This window comes from Heteronotia binoei, chromosome 8 (genome assembly GCF_032191835.1).
Source record: "Heteronotia binoei isolate CCM8104 ecotype False Entrance Well chromosome 8, APGP_CSIRO_Hbin_v1, whole genome shotgun sequence".
Classification (NCBI taxonomy): domain Eukaryota; kingdom Metazoa; phylum Chordata; class Lepidosauria; order Squamata; family Gekkonidae; genus Heteronotia; species Heteronotia binoei.
Window position 1 is genome coordinate 29,734,757 of NC_083230.1, and position 17,584 is coordinate 29,752,340.

The following is a 17,584-nucleotide window of genomic DNA, read 5'->3' on the forward strand; positions in this document are numbered from 1 at the left end:
TCAATGAACTCTTTAATGTTTCTGGATGGAGTAGGATCTTGCCACTCTTTTTCTCTAACATCTGTAATGATGGCCAGGGCTATTTTTGTAGCAGGAACTCCTTTGCATATTAGGCCACGTCCCTCTTATGTAGCCAATCCTCCAAGAGGTTACAGGACTCTTCTTACAAGGCCTACTGTAAGCTCTTGGAGGATTGGCTACATCAAGGGTTGTGTGCCCTAATAGGCAGAGTTGTTCCTGCTAAAGCCCTGGATGGCTCTATACCATGGATCATGGCTAAATTCAATAATTGTTCCTGTTTATAAAAAAGGAGATCATTCTCTTCCAGAAAATTATAGACCGATTAGCTTACTGTCTCGCCTAGGAAATCTATTTAGCTCATGTTTAGTTATAAAACTACAAACTTGACTGACAATCAGATTATTATGCTTCCTCAGGTTGGTTTTAAAAGACATTCCTCTGTTTTGGACCATTGTGCTGTTCTTGAGCATTTGACTGTGAAGTATTGCAAACCACCTGGAGGTAAATTGTATGTGGCATTTATCAATCTAAAAATGCTTTTGATTGCATACCTTGAGCCAGATTATGAGGAAAACTAACGAAGACCTCCACTGAGTGCCAGCTTCTCTGGCAAATTTATAAACTGTATCAGAATAATATGGCACAAGTAAGATGTGGAAATAGTGGTCAATTAACAAAAGACATTCAAGTGAACAGAGGTGTTCACCAAGGATGCCTTGGCCCCTTTTCTTTTTAATTTATATATAAATGACATCAACAGCAACCTCTCAGATGAACATTTTCACCCTCCTAACTTGTTTCAGATACCAATTTCAGGTTTTTTTAATTAACATTTTTTGAAACTTTTAACAACAATCTTTACCATACAAAATAAAATAAATACAAAATATTAGAAAAAGATCTGCATCTGAAATTCAATATTACTGTCTTGTACAACACTCTCTTTAAAACATAAATTATTAAAAAAAATAAATCAATGTCTGTGTAACAGACTCAGAAACTTAGCTTGAGAAGCTGGGAGCAGCCTTGCTGCGATTGGCTGAGATGCAGCCATGGTAACTGAAATGTAGGCAGCAGGGAACGCCTCAGGATTTTCAGTTTAGTTTGGAGAGTCTTTACTGAGATTCTGGAGTGTGAAGACTGGGGCTTAGGCTGGTCAGTTGTGGTGTGAGAGCAACTGGACAAGGAGCTGAGAACAGCCAGTGAGGCTGAGTGCCTTGTGGAGACAGAGCTGGGCTGAGCTTCTGTCTGAGAGAGAATTTGAAGTCAGAAGGGGGCAAAACCAGGCACCTTCTGTGAAGGAAGCTCTCTCTGTGGGAGATCTGCCAGCACATCAAGGCAGACTCCTTGTACATACTGAGATCACACAAACACTCAGAAGGGAGGACTGAATTCTGGTGGTCAGCGGGTTTCCCAAGATTCAGACCAGAAAACTAGTTGGGGCTGAGACACACCAGGAGTGAGTGGCTGGTATTAGCTCTCAGTGATGTGAGTCCTGGATGCTAGTGTGGAATGTCTGTGAGGGAGAATTAATCTGGCAACAGTCAGAAGTTCTCAGTGTGAGTGGAAAAGAGTGAATGACAGTTTGTTATTTTTATGATTTGAGTAGCCAGAGCATAGGACTATATCATCTGAACTGCAAAGCATACCTAGTGCCCAGTAGGCACTGCCTGCCTGTCACAGAGTTCTGTAGAATTCTGACGCCTGCCTGTTTGGTATTTTAAAAGTCTTCTGCCAGGGATATATATTTGATTTTAACTAAGCCTGACAAATCTCTGTGTTTAGTAATTGATTATTTTGTCAACCACCTGCCTGCCAACTGATTCATCATTATTTATTGGATCTAATCAATATTATTTTACCCCTCTCCCTTGCCTTTTGTTATCCAATAAATATTGCTTTGGCTTTTGAATTTAAAACCATCTGGTGCCTATTTTTTTAGAGGTCTAATAGGATTTCTTTCTGTGTGCCTGAGGGACTGAGGGAAGGTGACTGGGGGAAAATTTATAGTGGTCACCCTCCCAAGCTGACCCTGACAGGTTCCTCACAGTCTGATACAATGGATTGTTTGGAATTATTTCCTTTCAAGCTAAATAGTTGAGTACTGGATACCATACTGTAATCAAATTTGTTTTACACAGATAATGCTGTATTGATTTCATGGTCCCATATGGTGTTAAGACATCTATTGGATGCATTTGTGCTATATTGCTCCCAAGAGTTCTTAGACATAAACTATGAAAAGACTAAAGACATAGTGTTCTGTGAAGATGTTTTATCTTGTCACCTCTCATGGAATATGAGTGGCCACCAAATTGAGCAGATTAACAAGTTTTGGTACCTAGGTGTCCTTTTTTCTTTCATGTTATGGACAGGTCATATAACTGCTGTCATGAAGTTAGCATCTGTACATTCAGCAGCCCTCCTGAGATTCTTTCAGATGCCAGGAGGCAATTATTTGCCAGCTGCCATTCAGGCATTTAAAACTAAGGTGGTTGGGATACCATTTACTATTGCCAAAGTTAATGAGAAATTTGATTCCTGTTTAATTTCCTTTTTATTCTCCATGTCTAATCTACCATCATGTACCATCAGTTGGAATTTGTGGAACCAAATACAGAATACTTTTTACTAAGGTCAGATTAAATGTTTTAACATTGGGAGAGTTAGCAGGCAGGTTCCTAAGGATTCTCTTCTCTGAATGATTTTGCAAATGTTGATCAGGAAATCTGGATGCTATTTGGCACCTTTTTATTGATTGTAAGAAGCATGAACTGGCTAGAGATAAATGGATTACAGTATATATTCAGAAGTGGGGACACGTCTCAAAACAAGAAGTAGTTACAAAAGCTTTTGGTTGATACTGACCTAAGTGTAATTCTTGCTGTGGCAAAATCTTTATCTATGGTTTTTAATGATTCCTTTTCTTAATGGAATATTTTATACTTTATACCGGAATGGCCTTGGGTCAGCCATAACTCTTGCAGGAGTTGTCCTTGAAAGGGCAGCTTCTAGGAGAGCTCTCTCAGCCCAACCTACCTCACAGGGTGTCTGATGTGGGGGAAGAAGATAAAGGAGACTGTAAGCCGCTCTGAGACTCTGATTCAGAGAAAATGGTAGGGTATAAATCTACAGTCTTCTTCTTCATTACACAGTATTCCTGGCTGTTTGGTTATTTTCTGTATTATTGGACTATATGATCTGTACCATTAGATTGTATTATTGTATTTTTCTGTAGCATAATGGATTTATTTGTTTAGACTGTATTATTCTGTACCATAACAAATCTGTTGGCTTATGACCCACTGGTCTGTGAGCATGAAGTATAGAATAAAAGGAATAATTTTCCTGAGGCAGGTCAAGTACATTGTGATGGTTTCCCTCCTCATGCTTATTGATGGCTTCTTCTTGTCAGGGGTACTAGCCATGCTTTTTGCCTTAAGATCAGCTTCTGCAGATGAGTGGGTGTAGTAGCACTAATGCAGCAGAGGAAACTAGGTTTGGCATAACGGTGTTTACACTTGAGTTGCTGTATATTAAGGTAATGAAGTACATATTTTAGAGTCCTGTGATGGCAAAAAAAACTTAACTGAACAAACCAGTTTTTAGAAAAGAAATGAGCACTTGAATAACACTTGCATAATACCTACAATAGCTCTTACCAAGTTTTCTATTCTGAATCAGCTAGGCTTCCTGCTAATGTTGCTCCTTTGTAAAACTATGCCTTTAAAAATGCTAATCCCCTGTTCTGTATCCAGAAAATAATTTCCTAATTCAGCTACTTAACCTGTTGTGTGTTTAACATGCATCAGATTTGTGAATTAAAATTACCTGAATACACAGACATGCGAATGCTGAAAAAGGAATACCTTGAAATTAAACAAGAACTTGTGAAATGCTGAAACTTCTCTTTCTTTTACAAGTGTCTAAGAAAACAAGGTCAAGGTGAAACAGAATACTGGAAGTATCTGTCTACCCACCCACCATGGGCTTTCCCCCCTTCATTAAAGTGGAATCTTTAGCATAGTTTCCAAGAAGGGATTATGTGGAAGTAGGATCTGAAGATTCTTTTCTAGAATTTCTTTAATATTGTTGCTTTATGATAACATTAGTTTACATATGGGACTTGTTCTACGAAGTGTGTGTATGTGCACATCGAGAAATATGAAATCTACGTGTGCTGAAACTGTGCATCAGAGTAAAAAAGCTGAGAATTTCTTTCACCTTTATGTAGGAAACTTAGCACTTATGCAAAATCCTGACAATGTAAAGTCTAAAATAATGTTTTCATTCACACATTTTCTACATTCTGTTTTATGCAACAGACCCTGATGTATCAGTCAGCAAGTAGTGCTGTCATTTAGCTATAAAACATTTACAACAGTAAACTGGAACACAATTACTGGGTTCTCCCTGTGGCCTTTCAGGGTCCTGATCCTGACATGGGCCAGTTGATCCAAGGATACTCTAAATGCCATGGGTATCAATGAGAATTTATGATAAAAGCCACATTACAGGATTGAGTTCCTTATAGGAAGCAACCCATACACTCCTCTCTTGCTCAACATTTGCAATGATTATTGATCTCCCCGTGAGTTCTGCTCATGAATATGGGGCAGCAGATGGCCCTCTACATTGCAATGCTAAATTTTTGCTACTGGTATTTTGCTCTCTGCTGGACTTACTACTTTGCACTGAATCCAGCATCGCATTCAAGTGTGCTTTATAACTGGAACTCAAAGCATTGACTCTGGTATAGTGGGTTTACTGTGTTCAATGGATTTATTCCACTTAGGTAATCATAGGATTGTAGCATAACAGGTGAATAGAAGTAGACTAGCTGGAAAATAAAAATATTCACCTGCACCAGAATCCTGGGGGGGGGGGGGGGAAATCTCTAAAGTTTGTACAAATCCAACTTCTGTTTCTCCTTTAATAGTGAAAATGTGGTGGGTAGGGTTAGGACATGTTCTCTCAAATGTGAGAAGACTCCAAGGAAACTAAACAGTTGATAAGACTAAAATTTATAAAGTATATGCAGATCATGGGTAACCGTCAATAAAAACGTAATGTTTTAGATCCAGAGTGGGGAATGTCCAGCCCTCAAGATCACTTGGTCTGGCCCTCGGGGATTGCTGGCCCCTTTCTTCCCCCTATTTCTTTATTTCTATTTATTTCCCTTTCTTCTTCCCATGTCTTTATTTTCCTTTATTATCCTTTCTTTCCTCCATTTCATTTCAGTTTCTTCCCCCCATTCCTTTCTTTTCCTTTGTTCTCCTTTCTCCCTTTTTTCCTCCCTCTCTCCCGGCTTTTTCTACAAAAAAAGCCCCGGATGTTTGCCTAGGGCAGCGGACCGTGTGTGTGTGCCAAATTAGGCTCTTCCCCACATGACTTCAAATAGAAAAACAATTATTTGCATTAATTTTGTCTGCCTGAATCATTCCCCTGTTTTTTTAAGTTTATAATTTTGTATGGTCCATGAATGATGTTATAAATATCCAAATGATGCTTGGCAGAAAAAAGGTTCCCCACCCCTGTCTTAGATAATTATCTGGGTTTGGTAGAATGCGTGTATACTAGGGGTGGCCAACGGTAGCTCTCCAGGTGTTTTTTGCCTACAACTCCCATCAGCCCCAGCCAGCATGGCCAATGCCATGCTACCGTTGGCCACCCCTGGTGTATACTATACCACAGTAAATGTTGAGATTTTTAAAAAGGTGATGAGACTCCATGGCGCCCATAAAAGTCTAGAGGGCTGCAGGGCCAGTCCTGCCACTAGGCAAACTAGGCAACTGTCTAGGGCACTGGGCACTGGGGAGAGCCAGTTTGGTGTAGTGGTTAAGTGTGCGGACTCTTATCTGGGAGAACCGGGTTTGATTCCCCACTCCTCCACTTGCACCTGCTGGCATGGCCTTGGGTCAGCCATAGCTCTGGCAGAGGTTGTCCTTGAAAGGACAGACTCTTATCTGGGAGAACCGGGTTTGATTCCCCACTCCTCCACTTGCACCTGCTGGAATGGCCTTGGGTCAGCCATAGCTCTGGCAGAGGTTGTCCTTGAAAGGGCAGCTGCTGGGAGAGCCCTCTCCAGCCCCACCCACCTCACAGGGTGTCTGTTGTGGGGGAGGAAGGTAAAGGAGATTGTGAGCCGCTCTGAGACTCTTCGGAGTGGAGGGCGGGATATAACTCCAATATCTTCTTCATCTTCTTCTTCCGGGGTGATGTTAACAGTGAAGGGGGGTGCCAGAAGTTAGCCTTGCCTAGGGTGCCAAACAATTAGGGCTGGCCCTGGAGGGCTGATTGTGGGATTAGCTTTGATACTAGAAATAAATAAGTATCCCCTGAATACACAGGGCTCAGGGTGGTGAACAGCAGTAAAAAGAAAAAAATCATAAAATGATAAAACAGTTCCAACTATTTAAAAATTTATTTAAAAAATCCTCATATGGTGCTAAAACATCAGAATTTCAAATTGTATCACTGTCTGTGGGGAAGATAGGAAAAAAGCAGGGGGTGGGGGGGAAGGGAGTGCCAGATAGGATGGTACCCATTGCTGTCCTCAACCAAAAGTCTGGCAGAACATCTCCGCCTTGCAAGCCCTGGGAAACTGCATTAGTTCCTGCAGGGTGTGGATGTTATTTGGCAGAGTTCCACCAGGTGGCAGTCAGGGCTGAAAAGGTCCTGGCCTTGGCCGAAGACAGCAGGAGGTCTTTTGGGCTGGGGATCACCGGTAAGTTGTTCTCTGCAGAGCATAATGTTCTTCGGGGGATGTACCAGAGGAGACAGTACCAAAGACACGTCAGCCCTAGCCTACTTAAGGCCTTGAAAGTCAGTAGCAGAACCTTGAGCCTGACTTGGTACTCCACCAGGCAGCTGATGGAGCACTGGTTGAATATGTGCTGTCCATGATGTTTCATTTAGAACCCACACTACCACATTCTGGACCAACTGAAGTTGGGTAGCCCAGCATAGCGTGAATTACAGTAGTCTAGTCTGGAGGTGACTGTTGAATGGATTACTATAGCTAGGTTGGGGGTGAGTTCACATACTGTATCAATGTTGGCCTGGATGTTGTGGCGGAATGACAAGGCTTTATCCTTGCAAAGGCCTCACAGCTAATGGTCAAATTCCTAACATTTTGGGTTCTCTCTGTAAGAGAAGTTAAGAATCTAATTACTGTAAACAACTGTGCTGGGTGAGAGCTAGTGGATACGATGGAAGCTGAGTAAAATTCCCTTTTTTGCAGCCTTTACCACCATTTCATCAGGGCTGGCTTCAGGGCATCCAGCACCTGAGGTGAGGCCCTTCCCCACTACCCACACCCTTCCTCCTCTCACCCTCACCCACAGTGAGGGCAAGGCGAGTGCCACAGCAGTGGTACAGCACCTGAGGTGTGCTCAGAGCTTGCACACTGCCCCGCTGCCATCACTCAGTCTCCCTTGTGCTTCCAGAAGCACAGCCCCAGGAGGCTAAGCAACAGTGGCCAGGTGGTGCGATCTGAGGCACAGGAGCCATGCTGTGCTCGCCTATTTCCCTCGCCTACTTGGAACACACCCCCAGGGCCACACCCTAGGCAGCCACCTAGTGCTGCCTAATGGACGGGAAGGCCCTGCACCTCATAGGATTCTCTTTTTTTTGCATTAGTAGAATCCAACCCTTGGAATATTTTAAAAATACTCCAAACCTATCTATCCCAGCTTGGTGTGACACACAGCCCACTCTAGCGTTTATGCAGATGGCAGCAAACAGATTGAAATCAAAGGTAGTCTTTGTGCTGACTCATAATTTTGCAACTGCTGCAAAGCTGCCACAAAACAACTACTGAAACTGGCAAACCTAGGGAACTAAAGGTAATAGTTGGCACTTAAAACATTTTCAGATGCTGAAGAGAAAAGTAGACTTTTAATTAAATATGCTAAATAATGGTTTTTTCTCTCTGAAGCATACACAATATTGACAGTTGGGAAATATAACATTGTTAACAGGGTCATGTGAGCATAAAGAAGAGTTAGGTCTGAAATTTTGTAATACCAATTTAACTTGCTTGAATGGGGTAAATATATTTGAAATTGAGACACATTAATGATTTTGAGTTGGGAGAAAGCAGTGAAGCGGCTAAGTTTGTGGATGACACTAAATTGTTCAGGGTGGTGAGAACCAGAGAAGATTGCGAGGCACTCCAAAGGGATCTGTTGAGGCTGGGCGAGTGAGCATCAACATGGCAAATTATGTTCAATGTGTCCAAGTGCAAAGTAATGCACATTGGGGCCAAAAATCCTAACTATAACTACAAGTTGATGGGGTGTGAATTGGCAGAGACTGACCAAGAGAGCGATCTTGGGGTCATGGTAGATAATCACTGAAAATGTTGAGACAGTGTGCGATTGCAATAAAAAAAGCCAATGCCATGCTGGGAATTATTAGGAAGGGAATTGAAAACTAATCAACCGGTATCATAATGCCCCCATATAAATTGATGGTGTGGCCTCATTTAGAATACTGTGTATAATTCTGGTCACTGCACCTCAAAAAAAATATTATAGCATTGGAAAAAGTGCAGAAAAGGGCAACTAGAATGATTAAAGGGTTGGGACACTTTCCCTATGAAGAAAAGTTAAAATGCTTGGGGCTCTTTAGCTTGGAGAAACGTCAACTGAGGGGTGACATGATAGAGGTTTACAACATTATGCATTGCATAAAGAAGACAGAGAAAGAAGTACTTTTCTCCCTTTCTCACAATACGAGAACCATGGACATTCAAGGAAATTGCTGAGCAGTCGGGTTAGAATAGATAAAAGAAAGTACTTCTTCACCCAAAGGGTGATTAACACATGGAATTCACTGCAATAAAGTTCATTCATTCATTCATTCATTCATTCACTGCCAGTGGAGGTGGCGGCGACTGCAAGCATACAGCTTCAAGAGGGGATTGGATAAGCATATGGAGCAGAGGTCCATCAGTGGCTATTAGCCATAGTGTATTGTTGTAACTCTCTGTCTGGGGCAGTGATGCTCTGTATTCTTGGTGTTTGGGGGGGGGGTCACAGTGGGAGGGCTAGTAGTGTCCTGGCCCCACTGGTGGACCTCCTGATGGCACTTGGGTTTTTTGGCCACTGTGTGACACAGTGTGTTGGACTGGATGGGCCATTGGCCTGATCCAACATGGCTTCTCTTATGTTCTTATGACAAAAGGTATTTTCAATAAGCCTATAGTGTATCTTTACATTTTCTTCAGTCTGTGCTGGAATTATTGATTGAGAAGTACAGAATTTTGAAAGACTATTACCAGGGTGTGTGGGCATACACACATGCTCTGTACTACTTGGAGGTTTTGTGTTTTGGTCTTACTTTGTGAGTTTGTCATTTAAAGCAACTTATATAAAGCTGAAAGAAAGCATTCAGTGTCTATGTACAAGTGATTTAGATGAAACAAACTTTTCCTTTGGAAATTTACCTGTGGTATTACTCCAAATGCTTTTCTCCACTGTTGTACAGAGACTGTGTTCCAGGAGACATCGTCAATTTGAATATCCCCTTCTGTATTCATCAATTTTAACAAGGCAAAGAGCAAAGTACTCTTCCCTGAGCCAGTTCTTCCTAAAAGGCCCACCTGCAATATTTATAGAGATAAATTAATGAAGAAGCTACTGCCCACAAATTAATTATGCACGTTAGAAATTAACAAAGCACAGGATTCTATGGGTTATGTTGTGATGGGTTTGGAACCATAAATATTAATGCTTTAGGAGCATTAATATGCAGTACCACGGTTGGATTCTGCCAACATGAACAGTTACTTCAGTCAACCAGTAACATAATCTGCTCTTCTGTCTTTACAATCAGAATACATTTTTTTATATCCTTTGCCAACTGTCAATTCTCACAACTGAAAAAAAATTGCATCATATTGTAGTCTAACCTCCAAAAGTCACCAGCAGTCAGAAGGTTCATGCCTAAATTATGTGACTGTGAGAGTCATCCTAAGTAGGACTACTCAGAAGTAAGGCCCATTTTATTCAACGAGACTTCGCTTTCCAGGGCTACAAGCAGATGGGAAGCTCGCTGTGGTGGCCTCTCAGATTTAAAAAAGCTGGTGCAGTTTGAGCGTGCCATAGCAAACAGTTAGCGCACACCCGGCTGCTGATAGGAGTGGTCACACCACTCATGCATGTGTAAGGCGCATCCATGGTGTACCACAGCCATTCAGATGGACCAGAAATGCACCATGGAAGCACTTCAATGGCTTTTAAAAGTGGAGTTGAGGCATTGGAAGACAAGGGTAGGTGCGATTGTGCTTGAGGCCCAGATGTGTACATATAAATGTGCCTGTTTAATCAGGAGGTGGGGGTGGCTATGTCAGGCCAAAATGCCCATCTGAAAGCAGCCCAGGGAAATGTTCTTAGGATTGCAGCCTGTTTGTTCAATACTGCATTCCATTAAAACCATTTACTACTTTTAGAGTTTTCAATATTTTTAATTGGTTCTATATGATTGTGGACCTAGGAATTGTTTCCATAGGAAGCTCTCTTCAGTTCAGCTTTCTCAGCAGTTCTCAAATTCATTTTACATGCTTGTTTCTTAATGTCTTAAGTGTAGCTTGGGCTGTCAACTGCCTGGAGAAGAAAAATGTCTTTCCTTTTAATAGAGGCGTAATGGTATCTTGTTTATTTCATGCCATTAAAATTTTCAGCTGCCCATTTCCCACATTAAGCCTCTGTTAAGGAGTAGGACATATAGCTTCTTAATTAACTTTACCAGTACTGTCTTACAGAAGAAACCAAAATAGGTCACCACTGATTGAATGCCCTTTTAACTGTTGTATTACATAATTGCTATAAGAGAATGCTAGAAACTCTCAAGTAATAGTTACCTCTTTTGATCTCTGAATCAAATTCCCTCCCTTCTTTCGAAAGGAAGAAAAGAGAATAGAGAGAAAGGGGTTTTTGTACATGCAGATCCCATTAACGCATCAACTGAACCCAAGAGGTTGACAAAAATACCACACACCCTACAACAGCAGCAGGAGACAGAGCCTTGTTATTATCATTCACCTTACTTTCAATGTGTGTCAAGGCTGCCTTCTTTATCAAATAGGACCAGTGTTATTTCCTTGCCTTTGTTTATTAGGCCTTTTTTTGAGTAGAGACTTAGAGGTTTTATGGAATAAGCAGCTAGCTGTTTATTCAGTGCTTTGCCCTCAAGAGAATACAGAGTTGGCTTCTGCTTCATTAACTTTCCCAAAGATGGATTGGAAGTACTTTTAGCCAGTTGGTCCTTCAAAGTTTATGGAGCTTTAAACACAGTAGCCAGTGATGCATTACTAGCACACCACCCTGTACTCTTCTTTTCTGTTTGGGTCAGTCTGCCCCAAACTTTACATTTATTTGTAAGGCTTTCCACCACACAAGGAAGAGATAAAAATGGATAATGAAACCAAGTGCAGGTACAGGAAACCAGGCTTATTGCCTCCACACACCAGGATTTCATCCAAACTGGGCTGTAAGTAATCCCAGCACTTCCAATAATTTTAGATGTATTTTAAATTTAAGTTATTTTTTATTTGGGTTGAAACTTTGATTTCTTCAGAACTCTCAGCATATTCACACCACATGAAGCTGCTTTATACTGAGTCAGACCACTGAACTATCAAGATTAGCATTGTCTCCTCAGACTGGTGGCAGCTCTCTGGGATCTCAGGCCAGAGTCCTTTCTCTCCCCTTACTACCTGATTACAGCTGGAGGTCCGAAGGATTGGTCCTGGGACATTGTAAGTGCCAAACAGATTCTCCACCACTGAACCATGCCTTTCCTCCATATTAAAATAACACAGTATTGTAAATTGTTACATGTTAGAACTCAAGAACAGCTCATTCTTTTATTTAGTAGTAGCACAGCTACTTTGTTAGCTAGTTTCCATGAACATAGGAATAATCAAACACATTCTCACCCTTTGTCCTGGGCTTATTGAAAAGGAAATATTTTCTAGTACAGCCAATCCTCCATCTATATACTTGGCCGTGAGGTCTTTCACCATCATTTGTCCACCAGATGGCCAGATGTTCTCATCATTTGCATGCTCATTCTCAATTATGAGAACATCAGAAAGCTGCTCATTTTGTGACGATGGAATACTGGATTTGGTTTCCTCTGTTGGCATGTCAATGAACTTAAATATTCGGCTTACAGACCGCATCTAGAAACCAGAAAAAAATAGCACCAAAGATTTCCTTTAAAAATACACCAAAAACATTATTTTCTTTTGTATGGAGTTTAATCCAGAAAGTTTCAAGCTTCATCCTCACAAGTCTCAACAGTGCCATCCTAAACAGAGTTACATCCTTCTAAGTCCATTGACTTTAATGAAGGAGAGGTGGTAATTAACTTTTGATTCTCATTGAGGAAAAAAGTGGGGTACAAATGAAGTAAACAAATACTCATTCCTCACTAGCAGTCGCTCTGCCCCCAGGCTTCTGCTCTCCTCAGATCAAGCAATCAATTCCCTACCAGTTGCTGGCACAGGTGCATTTTGAGCTGGAGCTCCTTCCAATTTCCCTCGCAGCTTCATGCTCTGATCTTTTTTGGAGATTCGGAAGCTGTGAGGGAAATTGGAGGAAGCCACAAGTCAAAATGTGGCCATGCAGCGACTAATGGGGAATCAGTTGCTTGAGATCTGAGGAAAGCAGAAGACCAGGGGTGGAGCGACTGCTATTGAGGAATCAGTATAAGTAAATACTCTGCTTAGGACCACACTGCAAGCATAATTGAAAATGGAACCCTGATGGCAACAAATTCATTTAAGGTGAAAATCTGAGTGCAAATGATTAGATCCTCAAACATTCCTTCTTATGTATGCTGTTCATCCTATGATTGAAATGACAATCCCTGAATATGACCAATTTCATTGGTGACATTGTCCCACTGCTCTACTAAGCAGAAATGGGAGGTTGCAGGCAACCTGGTATATCTGCACAAGCCTCATGGCTATATTGGGCTTGAACTCTGGTCTTCCCAATCCTACTTGAACACTTTATTCGCTACACAATGTTGGTAACTTCAGTCTGATTTGCTGACATTCAGGTGTGGTGTTTGAGGAGAATTTTACTGAGGCTGTTGCATTTGGGTCACGTTATGAAGAGACAAGACTCACTGGAAAAGACAATAATGCTAGGAAAAATTGAAGGTAGCCAGAAAAAAGGAAGACCCAACATGAGATGGATTGATTCAATAAAGAAAGCCACAGCCTTCAGTTTATAAGACCTAAGGAAGGCTGTAAATGACAGGATGTTGGAAGGTCATGAATTTATAATATAGCCATAAGTCAGAAGCAACTTGATGGCACTTTACATTCACACATCCATTCCGTATTGAAAGCGGGCTCACAGTGCTATATTTAAAATTAAAACTGATATTTTAAACTGTAAGAATTCATATAGGTTGCCTTTTATTTAATGCTTTCTTCGGGTTAGCTTGCGTCTCTGAAGATCTCTAATGAATACTATGTAAAAAACGAATCTTCATAGTCAAAACATTTTCCTGAAAGTGAACAATTCATTTCTTGAGCAGTTTACTGCAAAAGGCCTATGGAATCTCCTGCTGCCCTGGAAACAGACGAGCATGAAACGCCTAGGGCACTTAAATGCACCTTCCAGAGCTCCTACCCAAAGCAGAAACAGGGGGAAATAACTGATTATTCATATTAGTGATATGAGTTCAAATTCAAAAGCCAAAGAAAACTTAGTCTTCTCTAATTGTTGGAAGTAAATCTATGGCCCTATTCCAATTCCAGTTTGTATATCCTCACTTCCAAGTTCTTATTATATAAGCTGTTATAAGTTTTACTTTAATGATACTTCTCATTTAGCCTACAGGCCTTGAGCAATGTCGCACTAGATACAACAAAAAATAAGTAATTTAGAGTACAATCCTATGTGGGGGGGCCCAAAGTGCTTCGGGAGCAAACCATCTCCCACATTGACGGAAATCGCATTTGCACCCGCGTAAGTCCAGTTCCATCGTGCCGGAGGGGACTTACGTGGGCATGAGGCCGCTGAAGCACCACTCCGCCCAAGAGTGGTGGCACCATAGGGCTGCGCTCGAGTGGAGGCATACATCCGGTGGAGCGAGCCGTGTCAGCGCAAGTGGAAGAGGAGTCAGAGGCATGGCCAGGCTTAGGTGGCTCCCTAAGGAGTTCGGGCCATGACACGCCCCCCTGAGAGGCATAAAGTTAGGTCTGTGAAAACGGCAGTGTATCCCATAGGCGCTCATTGAAAGCAAAAACAAAGAGTGGCCCCACCGCTGCGGGAGATCGCAAACCCCTTAGGGAGCGGTGTAATTGCCTCACCAAACCCCACACATGCTGGGCTGGGCAAGCCCCCTCCTCAGCATCCAATCACCACTCCTACTGCCTAAAAATCCTTTTGCTCAGGCTGCGCACAACCCATTAGGTAGGGAAAGGCATGCAGGCGAGGGGATCTGCTGGGGAGCTCCCTGCCACGCGGACTTAGAGCACACTTTGGTAACGGGCACAGCACGGCCAGGTTGTTTAGACAGTATCTTTGACTTGCAAGGGGGAGAGAGAGGTCTCTCCCCTGAGGCTAACTGCTCTTGTTTCCAGGTCTCAACAGGTACCTCCGGAGGTTCAGCAAAGGAGGATGGTTGCCCATGGCTGGGTAAGTGTTACTGTGCACCCCCACTGGCCTTGCTTGAGGCCATGCGGTGTGCAAGTGCTTTCAGCAGCTGAACCAGGCAACGGGCTGAGGGGGGGGTTGCTGGCCCCCCGCCTCTGCCAGGCCCCTTCCCTTGGTCTGTCTTCTGCCACATTCCCCCTGGTGGGGGGTGCACAGCTGATCTGATGCCTGTGGGGAGGTGGGGCAGAGGCTGTCCCTTTAAGAGAGTTCTTGGCCAAAACATTGCCCCCTGCTTCAGCTGCTCCTCCTGCAGGTGCTCTTGATCTATGTGGCTGTTTTGCAGGTGGGAATTCAACACAGAGGCTCCAACCCCCCTCCTTGGCCAGCTGTTCCTGCCCCCGCTCTGAGTGGAGCCCTGCCCCCCCCCCATGGCAAGACCGTCCAAGCTGCACCTGGGATACCATTGCACTCCGTTCCAGCAGAATAAAGTCTGAGCTGTGCCATCCTTTGTCTCCCATTTCTGTGTGCCCCTCCGCTCTGCCACTCTGTCCTTGGTCGGGGGGGGGATGTCTTGGAGAGCGGGCTTGCTTATTTCTTGGGGAGCAGGGTGAACTATGAGTCACCTCCATGAAAGGCTGGGCAGGGGAGCCAGAGGGTCTTTTCTCCCCTTGTCCCATGGCACACTTCAGAGGGAAGGGGAGAACAATGCTATAGGCACCTGGCCGGCGCATTGCACTGTGTCCTGCTGCCACCGGGGGAGGGGTTCCCTGCAAGTGGCGGGTAGCGTCAGGTTGAGACTCTGCGTCGCTGCCGGGAAGGCCTTCCCTGTGGAACGTGGTGGCATGTCGCGACTCTGTCTACTCGTTCCAGTACACACATTTTGCCTGAATTCCCTGATTGCAGACTCCTGCACTTTGTTTTTCCTGTTTAGTTGTGGCTCGCTGGGGGGGCACAAAACTCCCCTTGCCAGCTTTCCATTGGCATGAGTCTGACAGTGGGTGGGGGCAGCCATGGGAATGGCAAACCATGCAGCTCACACTTCCCCTTCCCTCCCTCCACCCCCACCTCGACACCAAGCCAGGCTTCTCATGCATGTATGCCCAGCCTCACTCCTATTCCCTCCCCACCTTGGTGGGACATCTCTCCTTTACCTTTGACAGTCTGCCCATGATTGGCTCTGTTCTCTGTCAGGGGGTGGGTTGGGGATGGTGATCAGCCTCTCTGGGCTGCCTCTCCCCACCTCTGACCATCACGAGCCACAACACATGCGCCAGGACTGGCCAATCCAGGGGAGGTGGGTTAGCCCTCCCCTCCAGCTATCTCCGCCTCTCTCTCTCGCCTATGTCAGTCCTACGCCAGTGGAGTTGTCATGGTGACAGTCTCCCTCGTGGCAAGCTACGCTTCTCCCCTCCCCATGTTCGAGCATGCCGAAGTCCTCGGGAAGTCTACTAGCGGTGCCACGGCCACCACGGAGGTTAGGATTGGGCTGTCCAATAACCAACCAACTTCCATGTTTGAGGTCCTTTGAATTCAATTATGCAACCAAAAATTTCTTGGCACAGCCAATGAATCTCCTCAATCCATGTCTGCCAAGAGTTTCTTAACCTTATCTGATGTTGACAACCTCTCATTATTTCAGAAAAGAGTAATCCACAAATCCCTTTCACAGCATTCCAGTACACAATGTTCCGAAGTTTCTATCTGTCTAGAAACACAGTCACAAAGTCTATATGAGGTCATGAAGTATGAGGTCATTTGCATTCATACTTACATTTCTTGAGAAGGGATACAGAATTTAATCTTGTGAGCATAAATGCTCTCCTGTATCAAGCAACAGTTTTTAAAAATCTAAATATGGTAAGAAAGCAGAACATTCCCTATGGGCACTTTGTGGTGGTATAAGCTGTTATTAACCATCCTTTAAATAGACATTTATGATTCAGATCCTTTGACCTAATAACATGTATATGTCCTAATTAAAACACTCCCCAGCTGGGAAAAGGTAAATATGATGTTTCCCTGGGGGGAAACTGGCAAACTAGGGCTGTGAAGATTTTGTAGAAACTGAAGAAACAAAGGGAGGGAGCCTAGGAAACTTCACATGAGTATTGTGCAATCAGTCCATGTGATTAATTGTTCAGGAAGTTTTAACACTTCCTTTCTGGAAAGAAATCTAGATGAACAGTATTTACTGTAATATTTGTAAAGGATGATCAGTACATCAGACTGACTTCCAGTTGCATCCCAGTGCAATAATGTTATAGATGAGCTGCCGTGATCTAATAGCTCCTCTGAATTCCCAGCATACATTTTAAAACAAAGTTTCTAGCCCTCTTCGTTGCAGGAAGATTAGAGGTGTACCTTTCATTTTTAAAAAACTGACAAATGTTTGGGACCGTTCAGAGGAGCTAGATGATTATGGCAACAGATTTTTGTAACATTACTGCACTGTACTGATTTAGCAATTACCAATTTTTAAAAAAAGCATCTGGTGGCTTGCTTTCCCAATTGCCACTCATCAGTTGCAGAGAACTTGTTTTTTAAAGTACCTTAGAGAATCCAGTTCAGGAGGATCACAGTGCAAGGGGAAGAATGGCCTCTGCATTCTCTTCCACACCAGGGCTTTCTCTTTTTTTAATAGCAGAAATGCACAGGAACACAGTTCCAGCTGGCTTGGTGTCAGGGGGTGTGGCTAATCTGCAAATGAGTTTCTGCTGGGCTTTTCCTACAAAAATATCCCTGTGCCAAACAATGGTGATATCAGGGGGTGTGGCCTAGGATGCAAATAAGTTCCTGCTGGACATTTGACTACAAAAAAAAAGCCCCACTCCACACCATTTTTCCAAGCTGAAATGGCCTTGGGAGCATTATTTGCCCTGTTTTGGATTTGCACACACCATTGTTTGACCCTTAGCTTATAAGGAAAAACTTGGCCGTAG

General features: G+C 43.2%; 1 protein-coding gene across 1 annotated transcript in view; it reads right to left on the bottom strand.

Moving 5' to 3' along the window:
- Positions 1 to 17,584, bottom strand: part of CFTR (CF transmembrane conductance regulator) — a 138,877-nt gene that overhangs the window by 14,658 nt on the left and 106,635 nt on the right. Inside the window, exons 22-23 of the mRNA XM_060244846.1 lie at positions 11,966 to 12,211; positions 9,473 to 9,628 (exon numbers count right to left, since the gene is read on the bottom strand). Of these exons, the coding sequence (XP_060100829.1) occupies positions 9,473 to 9,628; positions 11,966 to 12,211 (402 nt within the window). The remainder of the gene's footprint in view (positions 1 to 9,472; positions 9,629 to 11,965; positions 12,212 to 17,584) is intronic.